Source organism: Phaenicophaeus curvirostris, chromosome 28 (genome assembly GCF_032191515.1).
Source record: "Phaenicophaeus curvirostris isolate KB17595 chromosome 28, BPBGC_Pcur_1.0, whole genome shotgun sequence".
In the NCBI taxonomy this organism is placed as follows: domain Eukaryota; kingdom Metazoa; phylum Chordata; class Aves; order Cuculiformes; family Cuculidae; genus Phaenicophaeus; species Phaenicophaeus curvirostris.
The window spans coordinates 6,967,780-6,984,064 of NC_091419.1; the positions used below are offsets into that span (position 1 = coordinate 6,967,780).

Genomic DNA, 16,285 nt, shown 5'->3' on the forward strand with positions numbered 1-16,285 from the left:
AAGACCTCACATTTTCCAGTCAAACCCTCCCTTGAACACTTTATCTCTCCTCTACATTCGGCTTTACAAGTGCCCCACACAGCAGCACAGGGAATGGATCAGCCCTTGCGTGAAGCCTTTGGGATTTGTGCTTGTGCTGTAAGTCAATATGGAATCTGTCGTGTTCCATCTGCCTCCCTGCTGCTCTGCTGGACGCTCTGACCACCCTCTGCCCAGCCGCTGTTTGTAATCGCAGCATCAGCTTCTACAAAACTCAAGCTTTGTTTCCTGTCCCTCCTTCAGCAGCTCCTCGGCCCTGTGTCCCCATCCTGGAAACGTGAACCTTGTGTGCAGCGTTCGTTCTTCTCCAGCTGCACCCAAGCCCAGCGTTAGGTGTGTCCTTCCCAAACCACCAGTGGTGCAGCCACGGGCATCGCTCAGCTAACCCAGAGTGTGCCAGCTGGGACTGCGGAGCAGCTGCCTGCCTTTCCATAATCCCCCACGCATAATATGGCTTCTCTTGTCCGATTATTAAAATCTGCAAACGCTTATCCTGTGGCTTGGTAAATAACTGCCTAAAAATGTCATTTTAAAGAAGTTTGACAGCTGAGTTCATTAGTCTTAAATAAAACCCAGATGAAATATGTATCAGCTCCTTGTCCTCGCTCAGGAAACAGCAGCACCATTACATGTTAGAGTCTGACAATGCGCCGTAGAAAGAGTTGAATTGCTCTTCATTAAAACACCTCATGTAAATCGTAACCTGGAATGGCCAGAGGAGCCATCATGCCTGGTTCTGGACAATCCCACCACCGTCACACATCCGCAGCAAGACCGAACAGGGAGGAATTGAAACTGGAGTGGATCCAAAGCATCAGTTAAGCAGAGGTCATCTGGAGATAATACAACGACCACTGTCAACCCCTTTTTCTCCAGGTAGGATCACACAGCTGGGTTGGGAGGCTCCTACAAACCTTGTTTATTGCAGCTGGGTCCTGCAGGTGCGATGGCAACTGTAGAGGTGACATTGATGGCCGGCAAGAATCCAGAACTGCCTGCTCCTCTCCATGAAGAGGACCACCAGGACTATTTACAGGAACTTACAAAACTTACTATTTTTGTAGGGAAGGGGAAAGAAATCCTTCTCCTGCTCTTTGCTCCTCATTTTTACCCCACTTGGGATCTTTTCAAGCCCCAGTGGCCAAAACTGCTGATTAGTTGGAAGACCCAAGTCACCATCCTCATTTCCTCGGTCAAGTCCGTACAGACACACTCACAGCGACCTGGTACGACTGTACTGGCAACAGGACACTAAATAAGGATGCTCCACACGACAGACCATGTGGTTCTTCTGGCACACACCTACTCTCAGGGCACTCCTGTCCCCCACCGGCTTCCTCTGGCTCTCCCGGTGCCGGCATCCAAGGGTCAGTGGGATGTTGGTTGTCAAAGCCGTGGTGGGCCGGCAGTGGTGCTGAGCACATTAGCTTTTGCAGCCGGCGCCGTTCACTGGAACCTTGGACACGGCAGGACAGTCGCTCCGGAAAGCGCTGAGGTCCTCGCTGGTGGTGGCTTCTGAGCTGGTGTTCCTCACCCCCTGGGGCAGGCAGGTGCCCTGCGAGCCCCCCTGGCTGCGCCCGCTGCGGGAGCAGTCGTGGTGCCCGTGGTTGCCCAAGCGGCTGGAAGCCACCACAGCTTTCATGGCAGCCTGTTGCGAAGGCACAGCAGTGCGAGTGGTTATTCCTCTGTTTGGCAGACTTCTCCCCCTCAATACCATCCTGGAAGCACTAAAGCCCCCGGAGCATGCAGAAGGGACAATTGTGCCCACTTCTTCAGCCGGATGGAGCTGGCAAACACAGCCATTTGCCTCGGGCAGGGCTTTTCCCGGCAGCAGCCGCCTCCTTGGGCAGCCCACTGGGATGCAGCTGCACAAGGAGCCACCCCCTCAGGCTGTCACACACCGCTGCACATTTATCAGCTCAGGGCAGGGGTCCTTCAAGCCCAGTGGCACTGGACATGAACACAAGCCGCCCCAGGGGCTGACGGGGCTCTTTCACCATACCTTTAGTTTCCGACGGGCATTAAATTCCTCCATTTTCTTCTGTGTGCTGTCCATGTGAGCAAATTTAGCAGCTTTCCCAGTGACCCAGGGATGCTCCAGAGCCTGAGAGACTGTCAGTCTCTTCTTGGGATCCAGAACGATCAATTTTCTGACCTGTAACCAACAAAAAGCTTTCATTTGTCAAAGGCCCCTTGTTTTGTCATCTTTACAAGCATCGATCCAAAGGTTCCTCACTCGGCAGCCCGGATCGCTGGCGCTGGCTCGCTCACCAAGTCCTTGGCGTTGAGGGAAACCTCATCCCACCATGGGGAGATGAACTCATAGTCGCAGGTGAGGATGCGGCTGTACATGTACTGGTCCCCTCGTGGGTCGAAGAAGGGCTCGAAGCCACAGAGCCTGCGGGCACATGAGAGAGGAGCTGCACGGTGTTGCCGGTCCCCGCAGCGCAGCTCCGCTGGCCTCTGCGCTGCTCACGGTGGGCCAAGGGGCACCAAACCGTCTGTCCGACACGGTTTCACTGCCCAGCAGTGTTACTCACAGGATGTAAGTGATGACGCCCACGGACCACATATCCACTTCAGGGCCATACGGGCACCCATGGAGGATTTCGGGAGCTGGAAGCAGAGTTTGGGGTTCAAATGCAAGGGTGTGGGGAGCACCGTGGCTGCAGTGGGAACCTCATGGTGCAGGAAACACCCCCAGAGCGCCGGCAGCGTCTCCCGAGCCCAGTGCAGTCGCTGGCCATCCCTGCATCGAGCTGTGTGTGGTCTCAGGCGAGCAGCAGCGTCCTGGGTCTCCCTCCCACCCCCCATCTCTTCCCTCACGCTCACCGCAGTACCCTGGCGTCCCGCAGACGGTTTTCATGGTGTCCTGTTCATCCACGATCTTGGAGAGCCCGAAGTCACCTTGGAGAGACAGAGGGAAGCAAGAGGTGCCATTATCCCCCCTCATGCCACAGCCCCTCCCCTGGGGACCCCACAAACCCACCGATTTTAAGGGGAGCATTGGGGGACAGGTTTGCGTAGAGCAGATTCTCCGGCTTCAGGTCACGGTGGACGACTCCATTTGCATGCAAGTACTATGAAGAGAGAGAAAGTGGGGATGTGGGAAGGAAGGGAAGGGGCAGGGAAGCCCCATCAGCTTCACACAGAACTAGGGAGCAGGTGGCAGCGCTGACCTTCCACCCTCCTCTCCTCCATCCCCCCCAGACACCAGTGATGCCTTCAGAGAGCTGAGGGTGAGCAGGCAAGCCCTTCTCCCCGGGGTTATTCGGGATGGTGCAGCTCTGGATGCCCCTCCCTGGGTTATCTTGGAGGGTGAAGCCCCCACAGCGACAGCCCTGCCCCACGCACGGACCCCCCACGCCGGGCTGTCCCCAGGGGCTGTGGGAGGGGGAACGTTACCGAAACGGCTTCCAGGATCTGCTTTACGACGTGGGCCGCATCCCGCTCGCTGTAGAAGCCCCTCTCCACGATCCTGTGGGCACATGGGGTCAGCGTTGCAGCTCCCGATCACCCACCATCCTCCTCAACCACGCTGTGCATCAGCCTCCTCCATCCTTATCCTCTCCCCACCCTCAGGGTGGGATTTGTCTCCCCTCGCTAGGAGCCAGGATGGGATCACGGGGCCAGGCATACCTGTCAAAAAGCTCTCCTCCCGTCACCAGCTCCAGGATGAGCGCGATCTCGGAGGGCGTCTCGAAGATCTCCTTCAGCTTGATCTGAAAGGGGCAACAGGAGGGATGCAGCATGTGGATGTGGGATGTGGAGTCTGTCTGTGCCGCAAGGAGAACTCAACCACTAGAGTTTTCAGGGGGTTAGAGATGATGCTGGGAATCATAGAACAGGTTGGGTTGGAAGAGACCTCAAAGCCCACCCAGTCCCACCCCTGCCATGGGCAGGGACACCTCCCGCTGGATCAGGGGCTCCAAGCCCCATCCAACCTGGCTTTGAACACCTCCTGAAGGTGTTTTTCTCCCTAAGATCTCATCTCAATCTCCCCTCTTTCAGCTGAAACCAGTTCTCCCTCCTCCTCTCCCTGCACTCCCTGATCCAGAGCCCCTCCCCAGCTTTCCTGGAGCCCCTTTCCATCCTGGAAGCTGCTCTGAGGTCTCCCCAGAGCCTTCTCTTCTCCAGGCTGGATGGGAAGAGATGGACACAGAGCATCTTTATCCTCTTCGTGTCTCCAAGCTCATTAGTTAGAAGAGGAGCTCACTGAAAGTTTTTTAATTTTGCAGCTTCATCAGCCGTGCTGACACTTTGGGTGCCTGCATCCCACCGGGATCCGCAGCCGAGCCTTGCTCTCATCCCTCCTGGGATGGATCCTGCACTTGCAGAGAAGCAAAAGCCACCAGGGCCATGGGACTCCATGGGTGCTTTTGGAAATGTCGTTTGGACTGTTTCCTGGCAGAAGAGGCACTAGAGAAACTGGTTTTCTCCCGATTCTTGCATTTTGGCACTAACAAAGCCAAGTTTCTCCTGATTCTTGCTTTTTAGCTCCCAGGCAAGGTGAGCTTGTTTGCACGAGACCTTTGTGCTGCTGCAGCACATCTGGAATTTACAGGTCTCTCTTAAGAATACGTCAAAATGCAATTTAAAGGTTTGGGTTTTTTTTTTTTAATGGAAAACAGAGAATTTCACGCTTCTTAAGACTTTTGTGACACTGCGAATTTCATGGGGCTTTAATCATTACCTTCCTAGGCTGGGTGACAAGCCGCGATACCCCGCAGGGTGAGAGACACTGTGTGGCAGCTTATTGCATTATAATAATACACGGGAGCACTATAATTTTCCTATTAACTTCAAAAGTTTACAATCCTATTATCAGCCGCTGTCGAGGTTGGTGCTGAACGATAGCGAGCGCATCAATGGCACCGGCGTCAATAATGAAACAGAGCATCTCTCCTTCGAAAAACCACTTGAATTCAGGAGTGAGCAGAACCCTACAGAAAACTCAGTGATTTAAATATTAAAACTCTCCAGCTGGTTCCTCCTCCACGTCTCTGCGGTGCTGCTGCCTGGAGAGGAAAGGAGGAGGGAGGACAGAAATGGGATTTGATGTTGTGTAGCTGATAACTCATCGGAAGAGCCGCTCCCCATCCACGGCTGATGTCAGCAGAGCCTCCTCCCGGGTAGCTCCGAGCAGCTGATCCCCATCCTGGCTGTTGCCCCTGCATCTCCCCAAACATCCCAGGACAGGGAAATGATCTCCGTGGAAAGGACAGGGGCATCCCATTGCCACAAAATGTTGAAACACTCCATGCTGAGCTGGCCTAGGGTCTCGAGGACAACCCAGATGCAGTGTGTTTGCCCCCATCATCCCTGTTTTCAGGTTGTTTTGGATTTCTCTTGGCTTCATCTCTTTGCGTCCAGGTTTTGGATAGTGGCGGTTGGGCCAGGCATCTCTTCTGGGGCTGCCCCAGAGAGCAAAGCCTTCGTGCTCCAAGGATGGGTGATGCAGGCTGGCGGGGGGGTGAGCAAAGCTTTAAAAGAGCAGCAGTCAGTGGTGAGGTGGTGTCCCAGGGATGTCCTGATGATGTCCTGATGATGCCCCAGCGATCTCTGTAGTGTCCTGGTGGTGTCTTGGTGATTTCCTGATGATATCCTGGTGGTGTCTTGGTGATTTCCTGATGATGTCCTGATGACGTCCCAGTGGTGTCCCAGGGATGTCCTGGTGATGTCCCAGTGATGCTCCAGCTACAAAACCAATTGGAGCAGAATCTGTCGCACCCCACAGCGCCCAGCAGCAGCAGCTCCCAGGTGGCTTTTTGTATTATTTCTTTAACTCAGGTTGTCTCCAAGATGCTCTTGCAATTTCTCAGTAGACCTAAGAGCCAGGAATAAGCCTTTTTTGGGAGGTGGATGGATGGAGGGGGGTGGCCCGGACCCCCTGCCACTGCAGAGGGGCTGACACGGCAGCCCCATCTCTGCTGACACCGACGGTGATTCGATCCGCTCCCAGGCGTTGCAAATCATTCCAGCCGAGCCGCTGTTATCCCTGGAGCGCTGAGCAAGAGAAATGGCAGCCGGCCGCACCGGGATGCAGCACCCAGCACCCGCGGCCCCGTCCTTGCGTTTTATCTCCCCTTGCAGGATTCATTATGGCTGGGCAATTTTCAGTGGGATTCATTTGATCTCCTCGATGGAAATTGCTTACCAAATGGAAATCTCGGGCCAGGGGATAGTGGGGAGGGCAGGGGGGGACCTTGGCCCTCGCTGTCAGAGCTGGGAAGCTCAAAGGCACTGCAAGGACCAGAAGTTCCAGGTGGCAGCTAATAGGGAGTCATTGTGCTGCGGTGAGCACCAGGTACCCGTTCACCTGTCTGCAAGGCACGGTGGGGACATGGGGTGCCGGCAGGGCTTCCTATGGGGTCGTACTCACAATATTGGGGTGTGAGAGCCGCAGCAGGACCCCGATCTCCGTCCTCACAATCTTTTTGTCAATCTGGAAAGCAGAGATTGCATGGAGGTGGCTTCACCTCTGCTGTCGGGTCTGGGTCCCGCCCCCCACCACAAAGAGACCTCTCTCATGCACCCAGTACCCCCTCTTCCCCAGCCTCCTGCACCCCCAGCTCAAACCCCAGTGCTTTTCTCCATCCAGGACCCCCAACCCTTGGGAGCAATGCCCAACCAACGGCCCTGTGCCCATCCTGGTGCTGAGCTGCTTTGGAAGCAAAGCAGAGACCCCCCTGCAGCCACCCACCCGCCAACACTCACCGTCTTCTTCAGTATCTTGGCAGCGTATGGTGTCCCCGTGCCCTTCTCCTCGCAGCTGTACACCACAGAGGTGGCTCCCCTGTGGAAGGCAGAGGTGTGTGAGGTGGCCTGGGTGCAGCTGGGATGGAAGAGGGGGTCCCCCATGCACCCCACCATCGCCTTCACCAGCACCAGGCCCTGGGAGCTCAGCATGCATCCCTCCTTGGGCATTCCCAGCTCAGCACCCACCCCCCATGCAACCCGCTCTGGGTTCTGCCCTGGGCACCCCCTCCCTGAGCATCTGCTCATCTGCGTTTCCCACACCCCCTGCATCCCTCCCTGGCATCTCCTTCCACCCTGCATCCCTTGCCATGCATCCTCCCTCCAGCATCCCCCCCACTGCCCTCTGAGCATCCCCCCTCCCCTGCATCCCTCCCTGGGCATTCCCCCCACCACATCCCCCTCCCTGGGCCTCCTCCCCTGTGCATCCCTCTCCCCGCATCATTTCCAGCTTTCCCAGCTAAAGCCATTTTAATTAAAACTGAGTCCTACGGGGGGGGGGGTTAAATCCTTAATCGGCTTTCCTGACAGCACAGAGCTTCCCTCTCCCCGCTTGCAGCCGCAAGGATGTCCTCAGTGTGGACCCCAGGGATGCTGTGAGCATCCCCACCCCGGCTACATCCCTGGAGAGGCCACGGCACACGGCGTGACCCCCACACCACTGCAAAACCTCCCTGCCAGGTTAAACCTCTCCTTACGGGAGGGATTGTTCCCATTAAACCCCTAGTGGTGCCCCTCAGCTGCCAGTGATTTGTAGAGCTGGATAAGAATGGTTTCCAACCACTGGACGGTGAAATCAACCCATTGCTGCAGACCATTATGAGGCTTGTTTGCAATTTCATCTCTGATTCCTGGCTCCTTGGAGCAGATTAATTCTCACCCCAGGTAATCGGCCACACTTTATTGCTCTTTGGTTTCGCTGTCTTCTGGGACTGAGTTCAGGCTCTGCCTTGAGGCGCACGGCATCCCTCTCTTCCCATGCCCTCAGACCAAGGAAGCACCAACCCCACAAAGCCATCCCTGTACTGGACAACAACTTTTGCACCAAAGTCTCCCCCAAGACCAAGCCCAAGCCAGCCTCCTGCTGCAGCCCCACGTGCCGATTGCCCTGACACTGCCGGCAGCGCTCCCTGGGGTGCTCTCGTAAAAGAGAGAGAGATTTGCTTTAAAAATGAGAGAGGATTTTGCAACTCATCCGGCTGAACTTGGGAATCTCATTCCCATGGCAACGGCAGAGCCGGGTACCAGGCACCACGGGGATGCTGAGGGGCCTGGGGATGTCAGGATCTTGGCCATTTTCAAAACCATTTTCCTCCTTTTGCTCAGCATTTTCTAGGAAATTATATTTTGCAAATAAAAAGCAATTTAGAAACAAATTGCTCAGGCTTGGTGGGGAGAGGTGGCCGTCACCTTTCTCTTCTCCAGCTCAGGAAAATGAGCAGAAGGCTTCAATTGGAACCCCAAATCACCACTGCTGCAATTGCACTTCTAGCGATAAGAAAAGCCGTGAGCATCTCCCCTGGCTGCAGCAGCCCCCTCAGCCCCCACCAGCTCACAGCAGGCGCAGGTCACAATTGTGCGGCTGGTTCAGAGTAAACGAGCAGCGCCCTGCCCTGCTGCTGCCTTTCTGCGTGCAGCAGGTGCCTGGTTATTATCCTGATTCCCAGCCAGCCTGGGTGTGGGGGCAGGACCCGGCAGCCCCCACTCCTCCTCCTCCATCCACCCCCTCGCCATGGCCAGACCCCAGCCTGGACCCAGCACCTCTCGCCTTCCTGCAAGCTTTTCATAGAATCATGGAATGGTTTGGGTTGGAAGGGACCTCAAAGCCCATCCAGTCCCTCCTGCCATGGGCAGGGACACCTCCCACTGGATCAGGGGCTCCAAGCCCCATCCAACCTGGCCTTGAACCCCTCCAGGGATGGGGCAGCCACCCCTGCTCTGGGCAGCCTGGGCCAGGGCCTCCCCACCCTCACATCAAAACATTTCTTCCCAAGATCTCATCTCAATCTCCCCTCTTTCAGATCAAAACCATTCCCCTTCATCCTATCCCTGATTGAGAGCCCCTCCCCAGCTTTCCTGGAGCCCCTTTCAGCACTGGAAGCTGCTCTAAGGTCTCCTTGGAGCTTTCTCTTCTCCAGGCTGAACAACCCCACCTCTCCCAGCCCATCCTCACACAGGAGGTTCTTCAGCCTTCGGATCATCTCTGTGGTCTCCTCTGCACTCGCTCCCACAGCTCCGTGTCCTTCCTGCGCTTCCTTCCCACACAGGCAATTTGCAGCCTGATTCCTGCTGCTAACAGGATTGTTTAGAAGCCCTCGGCTCGCCACTTAGGAGGTGTCAGGGTTGCTCCTTGGACTCAGCGAGCCTGCTGTGTCCGTGCACGGTGCTGGCTGCCCCTCGCGCCTTCCCAATTACGGCAGCGGTTGGATTCACGCCGGCATTCGCTACGCCCGAGCCCCTTGCCCCGCCGGCCCCAGCGGCCACCGCTTGCTGCAGCTTAAGGCTTCAAATAAATATCCTCGATCAACCTTGACTGCGACAGGAGATAATTGCATTTGCTTTACAGATGAACTGGAAAATGTTGAACAATGGGATCTGCAGAGGGAGCCTGGGCTGGTGGTGGGGGCACGTGCAGCCTGTCAAGTGCCAGGACCTGCCCGTGGGGAGGATGGTGCGAGTCTGCGGCCAAGCTGGAGAGCAGCCTGGATGCTGCTGCTCAGAGGATGCTGCTCAGAGGATGCTGCAACAGCCAAGAGCAGCCCTGAGGCTGCTCCGAGTCCCCCCCAGCGCACATCAGGCACCAGCACAGCCACCAGGACGGCTCCCTCCATCCATCCCCTGCTCCCCGTGGCTTCTAAGGCCACAGCAGGATCTGACCTTGTGATCCGGCTCAGGTAGCATTGGTGCTAAGTGAAAGCTGTGCTGCTCTCCTCCGTGGGAGCTGGGTCTGGGCACCTCCAGGATGCACCGTGGCCCCTGTGGCACCAGCCGCCTCCTGCGCCCGCAGGCGCTTGGCACCGGCCCCGGGGTCCCCTGGCTGTGGCTTCCTGAGGGCCCCACAAGGGCTGGGAAAATGCCAAGGCGCCCAGGCTTATGTTTGAGGACTGGGTCTTCCTCCATTCTCCTTCTTATCCAGCCCTTCATCCATCCCTGCATCCCTTGCTGAATCCCTCCATTGCTTCCTGCATCCTTGCATCCCTCCATCCCTCTCCTGCATCCCTCCATCCTTCCCCTGCATCCCTCCATCCTTCCCCTGCATCCCTCCATCCCTCCCTGGTTTCCTGCTGCCAGGAGGGCTCCTGCCCCTCGCCAGCCCCTGCCACCCCCCAGCAGCCGGTACCGTCCCAGCTCAGGGCCTACGACGTAGAAATCTTCCAGGGCGGCCTCGCGGTGGGACCCATCGATCCAGTACTCGCTGCCGGTCTTGGAGGACGGCATGTTGGGCCGGGGACCAGGAGCTCCCGCCAGCTGCTGGGAAGAGGAGCCTCGAGCATCACCGCAGCCCCCCCCCCTCGCTGCCCCCGCGCCTGCGGGAGCCCAGATGGCCCAGCAAAACACAGCGCTCGGGATTATCGAGCGCGATGAAGTTGCAGCCGCAAATCTCCTTCCCACCAGCACGTACGCTGCCTTTTTGGAGATAAAAAAGCTGCCTACGTGGTGCCCCCCCCAGCTTTTCACACCAGGCTCCCACCCTCCCCTTATCTCCCACCCCATCCCCGTCCTTCTGGGGCTCCCTCGGTCCCTCAGAGCCGGACGCTGCCCCGAGCGCCCCGGCTGTGCCCCACGATCGGTGCTTTGGGGTATTTGCACACTAATTCCTGCAGCTGCCCCCCCGGAGCCCCCCAACGCCTCCCACTGCAGGTCCCCGCAGCCCCGTTAATATCCCGGTGGGATTATCCCGGTGGGATTGGGGACCCGGCACATACCGTTATCTTCGGAGCCGCTGCCCGGTGCGGCCGTCCCCCCCCGGGCGCTGCCTCATCCCCGGCGCGGGGCGGCTGCGGGGTCGGGGGGTGCTGGGGGGCTCAGCCCCGCTGCTCCCCACGGCCGGGGACGGGGCTCAGCTCCTCGGGGGCGCTCGGCGGGGGGCTGAGCGGTGCCGGGGCCCGGGGAGGCAGGGAGGGAGGAAGAGGGGACTCAGGAATAGGGGATGCAGGGATGCAGGGATGGAGGAAGGAGGGATGGAGGAAAGGGGGATGGAGAAGGGGGGATGGAAGAAGGAAGGATGGAGGAAGGGGGGATGGAGGAAGGGGGGATGGAGGAAGGAGGGACTCAGGGATGGAGGATGCAGAGATGCAGGGCTGGGGGATGCAGAGACTCGGGGATGGAGGAAGGGGGGATGGAGGAAGGGGGGACGCGGGGATGAGATGGAGGATGCTGGGATGCAGAGCGAGGGGATGCGGGGACTCACGGATGGACGAAGGAGGGACTCGGGGATGGAGGATCCGGGGGCGCGCGGTGCGGGGAGGCGGGGATGCCGGGAAGCGGGGATGCCGGGAGAGAGGAAGGTGGGGGCGCGGGGCCGGGGCTGGGGACCCTCCCGGCCGCATCCCCGGCGCCCCCCGCCGGCCGCCGCCGCGCGTCCCCGGGGCGCCGGAGCCCGAGGCTCGTCCTGCCCCAACCCGAGCGGCGTCCCCAGCCCCGCACCCGCCGACCGGCGCTGCGGGTCCCCCCGCCCCGGGACCCCCCGGGGGACCGGCCGGGACCCCCGGCCCCGGCGCTGCCCGGAACCGCCGCACGGGGGCGCCGCCGCCCGCCGGATGGGAACGGGGGGAACGGGAACGGGGGAACGGGGGGAACGGGGGACTAGGGGGAACGGGGGAACGGGGGGAACGGGAACGGGGGGATCGGGGGGAACGGGGGACTGGGGGGAACGGGGGAACGGGGGGAACGGGGGATCGGGGGGAACGGGGGGAACGGGGGGAACGGGGATAGGGCCGGGGGGGACCGGGATGGGGGAGATGGGGCTGGAGGTGGGATGGAGCCAGGGGTGGGCTGGGATGGGAGAAGAGATGGGACTGTGTGGGACTGGGATGGAGCCAACGATGGGAGGGGAGGGGATGGGAATGGAGACATGACTCTGGGACTGGGATGGGATGGGAAATAGGACTGGGGTGGGACTGGAGGTGGGGTGGAGCCAGGGATAGGCTGGGATGGGAGAAGAGATAGCACTGGATGGGACTGGGATGGAGCCAAGGATGGGATGGGAATAGAAATAGGACTGGGGTGGGACTGGAGCTGAGTCTGGGATGGGGCCAGGGCTGCGCTGGGAGTGGAGATAGGACGGGGGTGACTGGAGGTGGGATAGAGCCAGGGGTGGGATGGGAACGCAGATAGGAAAGGGGTTGGTGCTGGGATGGGGCCAGGGGTGGCATGGGAATAGAGATAGGGCTGGGGTGGGAATGGGGCCAGGGGTGGGAGGAAAGCAAAGATAACGCTGGGGTGGGATTGGGAGTGTGGCTGAGATGGAGTCAGAAGTGGGATGGGAAAGGAGATAGGATTGAGACGGGATTGAGGGTGAGGCTGGGATGGAGCCAGGAATGGGTTTGGAAAGGAGATAGGACTGGGGTGGGATTGGGAGTGAGGCCAGGGATGGGATAGGAGTGGAGATAGGGTTGTGATGGGAATGGGGATGGAGCCAGGGGTGGGATGGGAAAGGCGATGGGATTGGGAGTGAGGCCAGGGATGGGGTGGGAATGGGGACAGAGCCAGGGCACAGTTGTCCCCGTGGCTGGGACCATCCACGCTATCAGGGAGCCCCACAGGGCTTTGGGTTCCCTGCAGCAGCAGGACCCGAGCAGGAGGTTTCTCCTGTACATGCGAGGGGAGGAAACAATCCTGGCCAAGCCCGCAGGTCGCAGCACACCAGCAATGCCCACTCTGATCACAAAAATGCAGGAGGAGTTGGGGGGTCTTCAGCATCATGCTCTGTCCTCCCTTATCCAGGGCTCTTTTCCACGCTTTCCAGGAGCAGACTTCTATGTTTTGCTATTAGAAACTGGAAATAGGGAGGGCATCCCATGGGGCAGAGACCCTTCTTGTGGGACCGACGGGTGCTGATGCTGGTGGGGTCCCGGGGAAGCTGCACCCCCACGGCTTGGACAGGAGACCCGCATGAAAGGCCCCGCAATGAAGGTGTCACTGCACAGAATGTTCTCCTTGGAATGGGCTTCCCAAGTATTTATTAGAATATTTTATCACATCTGAGGGAGGCAAACTCAGCCTTGCTTGATCTAGTCTGGTTGCGGTTCTCTTTTGAAAGGGATATTCTTGAAGGGAGTGACCTGCTAAGTGAATAAATTGACTCCATTTCTCCCTGTTCTGGAATGTTGTGGAGACAAGGGTGGGCTGGAAGAGGCGTAATTAATATTTATCACTTCATCCCAAACAAGCACAATCCCCCGGTTCATTCCCAGCCCTCAGATGAGCGGGGGGGTGGGGGGTGGGGGGGTGGGGGCTGCATTTGAAGAGCACAGACAGCCCCTTCCCTTTGGAACCCCAGGAATTTGCCTCTTGGCGAGGGCGGACACCCGTGGGTGGGTGCCGGATGGAGTGAGGGGCTCGATCCACCTGGTCCCCTGCACATCACAGCACCCCACAGCACCCCAGCTGCAGGAGGGGGGGGCTACAGCCCCCCAGTCCCAGCCAGGACCCCCGGTCCCAGCCTGTGGGAAGGGGCTGGGCTGATCCTTGGGACTTGGCCCCAGGAATCAGCCTGTTCCCCCACCAGGGAGGGAAGATGGGGCTGGAGGGAAGCCTCCAGCCTTTTGTCTGTGGGAGAGGAATTAATAATTTTGTTCTCTCATTACACTGGAAGAAAATCCATTTCAGAGCGGCATAAATTTCAGTGCCTGAAGTCACTTTTTTTCACCATCCCAGGAAGCGTCGCTCTCCTCTTGCCCTTTTCCCAAATCATGGCGCAGCCGTCGGCGTTCCGGATGAAGCACAAGATGGAGGGACACGAGCAGAAGCACCGCGGGGCGCGGGTCCATCCCTGGGATGGGGATGGGAAGGCAAAGCTGGAATGGGGACCCCCTGAACCCCACAAATCGCTGGTGTTGGGGTTTGCAGCAAAGGAAGAGTTGGGATTCACCCAAGGAAGAGCAGCGGCTGGGAATGGTACCCAGGAGAAGGGTCGGCTGCTGCCTCTCGCCGCCGAGCGATGCTCAATTGTTTGGAACATAAAATGGAAATTAATACATACGTTTAAACTCCCCCCAGGCATCCCCCCCCTCCCCAGCGCCGCTCGCCTTGTTAATTGAATGGCGCGAAGCAAATGAGGTCAGAGCTCACTTAAGCCAGACAAGGACACAGAAACACATCGCGCGCCCGACTGCGAGGCAGGTCTGTCTACCTAGTGATGTTTAGCATTCCTGCCAGGAACCGCTCATTAAAAACCTAAAAGACGGCTTAAGCATCCCATTAGAGACTCGCGTGGTCTGTAGTTCCTTCCCTCGCAGATATGTTTGCGGTGAGAGGCCAGCGCGCGCAGGGAGCGGGATCAGAGCCAGGCGACGCGCGGGAGGGAGGAGGGATGGGGTTCGCACACCTGCTGTGGGGCCGTATCCTTCCCCGCCAGCCTGCGGAGGCCCAGGGCCCTTTGGGATGTGGTGGCAGCGGGTCAGGGTCCCTCGTGCAAAGGTGGGAGAGGCAAGGAGAGACACGGCCAGCTGGGACGCGGAGCGAGTCCCGTAACTGGGACGTGCTGCTGGGGCTGAGCTCCTGCTGCTGGAGGTGCCCGGGACCCCCCACCGCCTTCCTCACACTCTCCCCTCTCTACAAGGAGATGCCCTCAGCGGCACCTCCCGTGCCGTGCCTCAGTTTCCCCAGATCTGGCAGGGCAGCACAGGCCACGGGTGCTGAACCTCCCCCTTGCCGGGGGTCTCTGGGGCTGCTCCCAGCTCTGTTTTAGGCACCGACTCCTGCTCTCGGTCCAGATGTGCCTCTCCAGCTGTGCAGGAGGTGCTCGGCCGCAGCTCACCAAGACCCTGGGCAGAGGCATCATGGGGAGATCTGCTGTCCTGCAAATCCCTGCAGGATTTGGCCCTTCTCAGGCTCCCCTGGTTGAGCTCCAGTGGCTCCGTGCTGGGGCTGGGGGCTCCTGTGCCGAGGTGCGGGGTCTCTGCTCCCCACGTCCCCCCAAATGGGACCCTGGGGCTGCTTGATGCCGAAGCCACCAGCACCGCGTTCCGAGCCCTCGCTCAGACGGGACCACATCGCGCCGCTGCCCGCGGGCTTTTCCCGCTCCATCCTTTCCCTGGGACAGAGCCCACCCAGCATCTCTCCTCTCCCAGAGGAGACTCAAGCATTCAGCATTTCCCTCTTTAAACAAAGGCAGCATCTCCCCACGCCACCGCTCGTCCTCCTCCTGGCTCCTCTTTCTCTCCCTTCTCCTTCTTTTTTCTTTTTTTAAAACAAGAAATGAGTTGTCTTCCCGCAGATGTGACTAAAAGCACTCTGGAAATGTCAGCCACTGCTGGAAAGGGACCCAGATAACATTTAGCTTTAGGTAAGAGAGTAGATTTTCTCTGCACTAATTCATATTTATAAGCTCTCCTGTTCCCGGGGAGAGCGCGGCACTGATAGCACTTGCTGATTGCTAGCGAGCGGAGCAGGGAATTGTTTTCATATCTGAGATTAAAGAGTGGTTTCTGCTCCCAGTGGCACCTGTGTATTTACGCTGGTCATTCTCAATTCATTCTTATAAGATTAAGACTGGAAATGGGAAATGGTTATATAGTGCCGAGCCCAGGAGACGCTGGGAGCCAGGAGGGGACAGGGAAGCACCGGCACGGTGGTCCCGGTGTGTGAAAACCCAAGGTGGGGATAGCAGAGCCCCAACCCTGCGCTGGGGACAGCCCAGGACTTTCTGCTTTGGGAATTCTGGTGGAAACGCTTGTCCAGGATGGGAACCACTCCTCCTGATGCCCCATCCCTGGCGGTATCCAAGGCCGGGCTGGATGGGGCTTGGAGCAACAGGACCCAGTGGGAGGTGTCCCTGCCCATGAACTGGATGGGCTTGGAGGTCCTTTCCAGCCCAAACCATTCCAGGATTCCATGTGGGACCATCCCTCTGCTCAGCCCTGGCTGGGATGGAGGGTCACAGGTGGCCAGAGCGGAGCAGGCGGCAGGACGGACGCAAGCGTGCGATAGATTAGGTGAAAGATTTATCTCTGTTATTATTTTTCAACACATCTCGGAGGTTTGTATCAGCTGATTAAAAGCAAACAAGTAAAGCCCTGCTTCTCCGCGGCGGATCAAGGATTTGGGAACTTTTAGAGCTTTATTTAGTTTTTTCTTACAGGAAATCGTGTTTGCGAATGGGCTGAGCAGCTCCAGAGAGAGTCAGAGCGTCAACACGGAGGGGGAGGAAAAGCTTGGTTGTGGTAGGGATCGCAGGGCTTGGAATTAGGGGGAGGAAAGGGGGAGGAGGCGGCGGGGGAGGCAGGAGGAGTTTGGGGTGGAAAGGGAAAAAGGCGAAGGAGAAACA

The 16,285-nt window shown here is 58.5% G+C and overlaps 1 protein-coding gene across 4 annotated transcripts; it reads right to left on the reverse strand.

Annotated features, from left to right (window-relative positions):
* Window positions 1-419: 419 nt before the first annotated feature.
* Window positions 420-10,740, reverse strand: LOC138731688 (calcium/calmodulin-dependent protein kinase type IV-like). 4 transcript variants are annotated; one of them, XM_069877777.1, is made up of 12 exons: window positions 10,722-10,740; window positions 10,136-10,263; window positions 6,757-6,835; window positions 6,422-6,484; window positions 3,679-3,761; window positions 3,445-3,517; window positions 3,029-3,119; window positions 2,872-2,946; window positions 2,580-2,655; window positions 2,311-2,437; window positions 2,042-2,194; window positions 420-1,687 (listed from the first exon to the last, which is right to left on the reverse strand). In XM_069877777.1, exons 2-12 carry the CDS (start codon window positions 10,231-10,233, stop codon window positions 1,463-1,465), a joined length of 1,143 nt encoding a protein of 380 aa, XP_069733878.1. In that variant the 5' UTR covers window positions 10,234-10,263; window positions 10,722-10,740; the 3' UTR covers window positions 420-1,462. The 4 variants fall into 4 exon arrangements, with proteins under 4 accessions (XP_069733878.1, XP_069733879.1, XP_069733880.1 ...); XM_069877778.1 differs by having other exon boundaries at window positions 10,136-10,266; window positions 10,722-10,726; XM_069877779.1 differs by lacking the exon at window positions 10,722-10,740 and having other exon boundaries at window positions 10,156-10,218.
* Window positions 10,741-16,285: the final 5,545 nt, after the last annotated feature.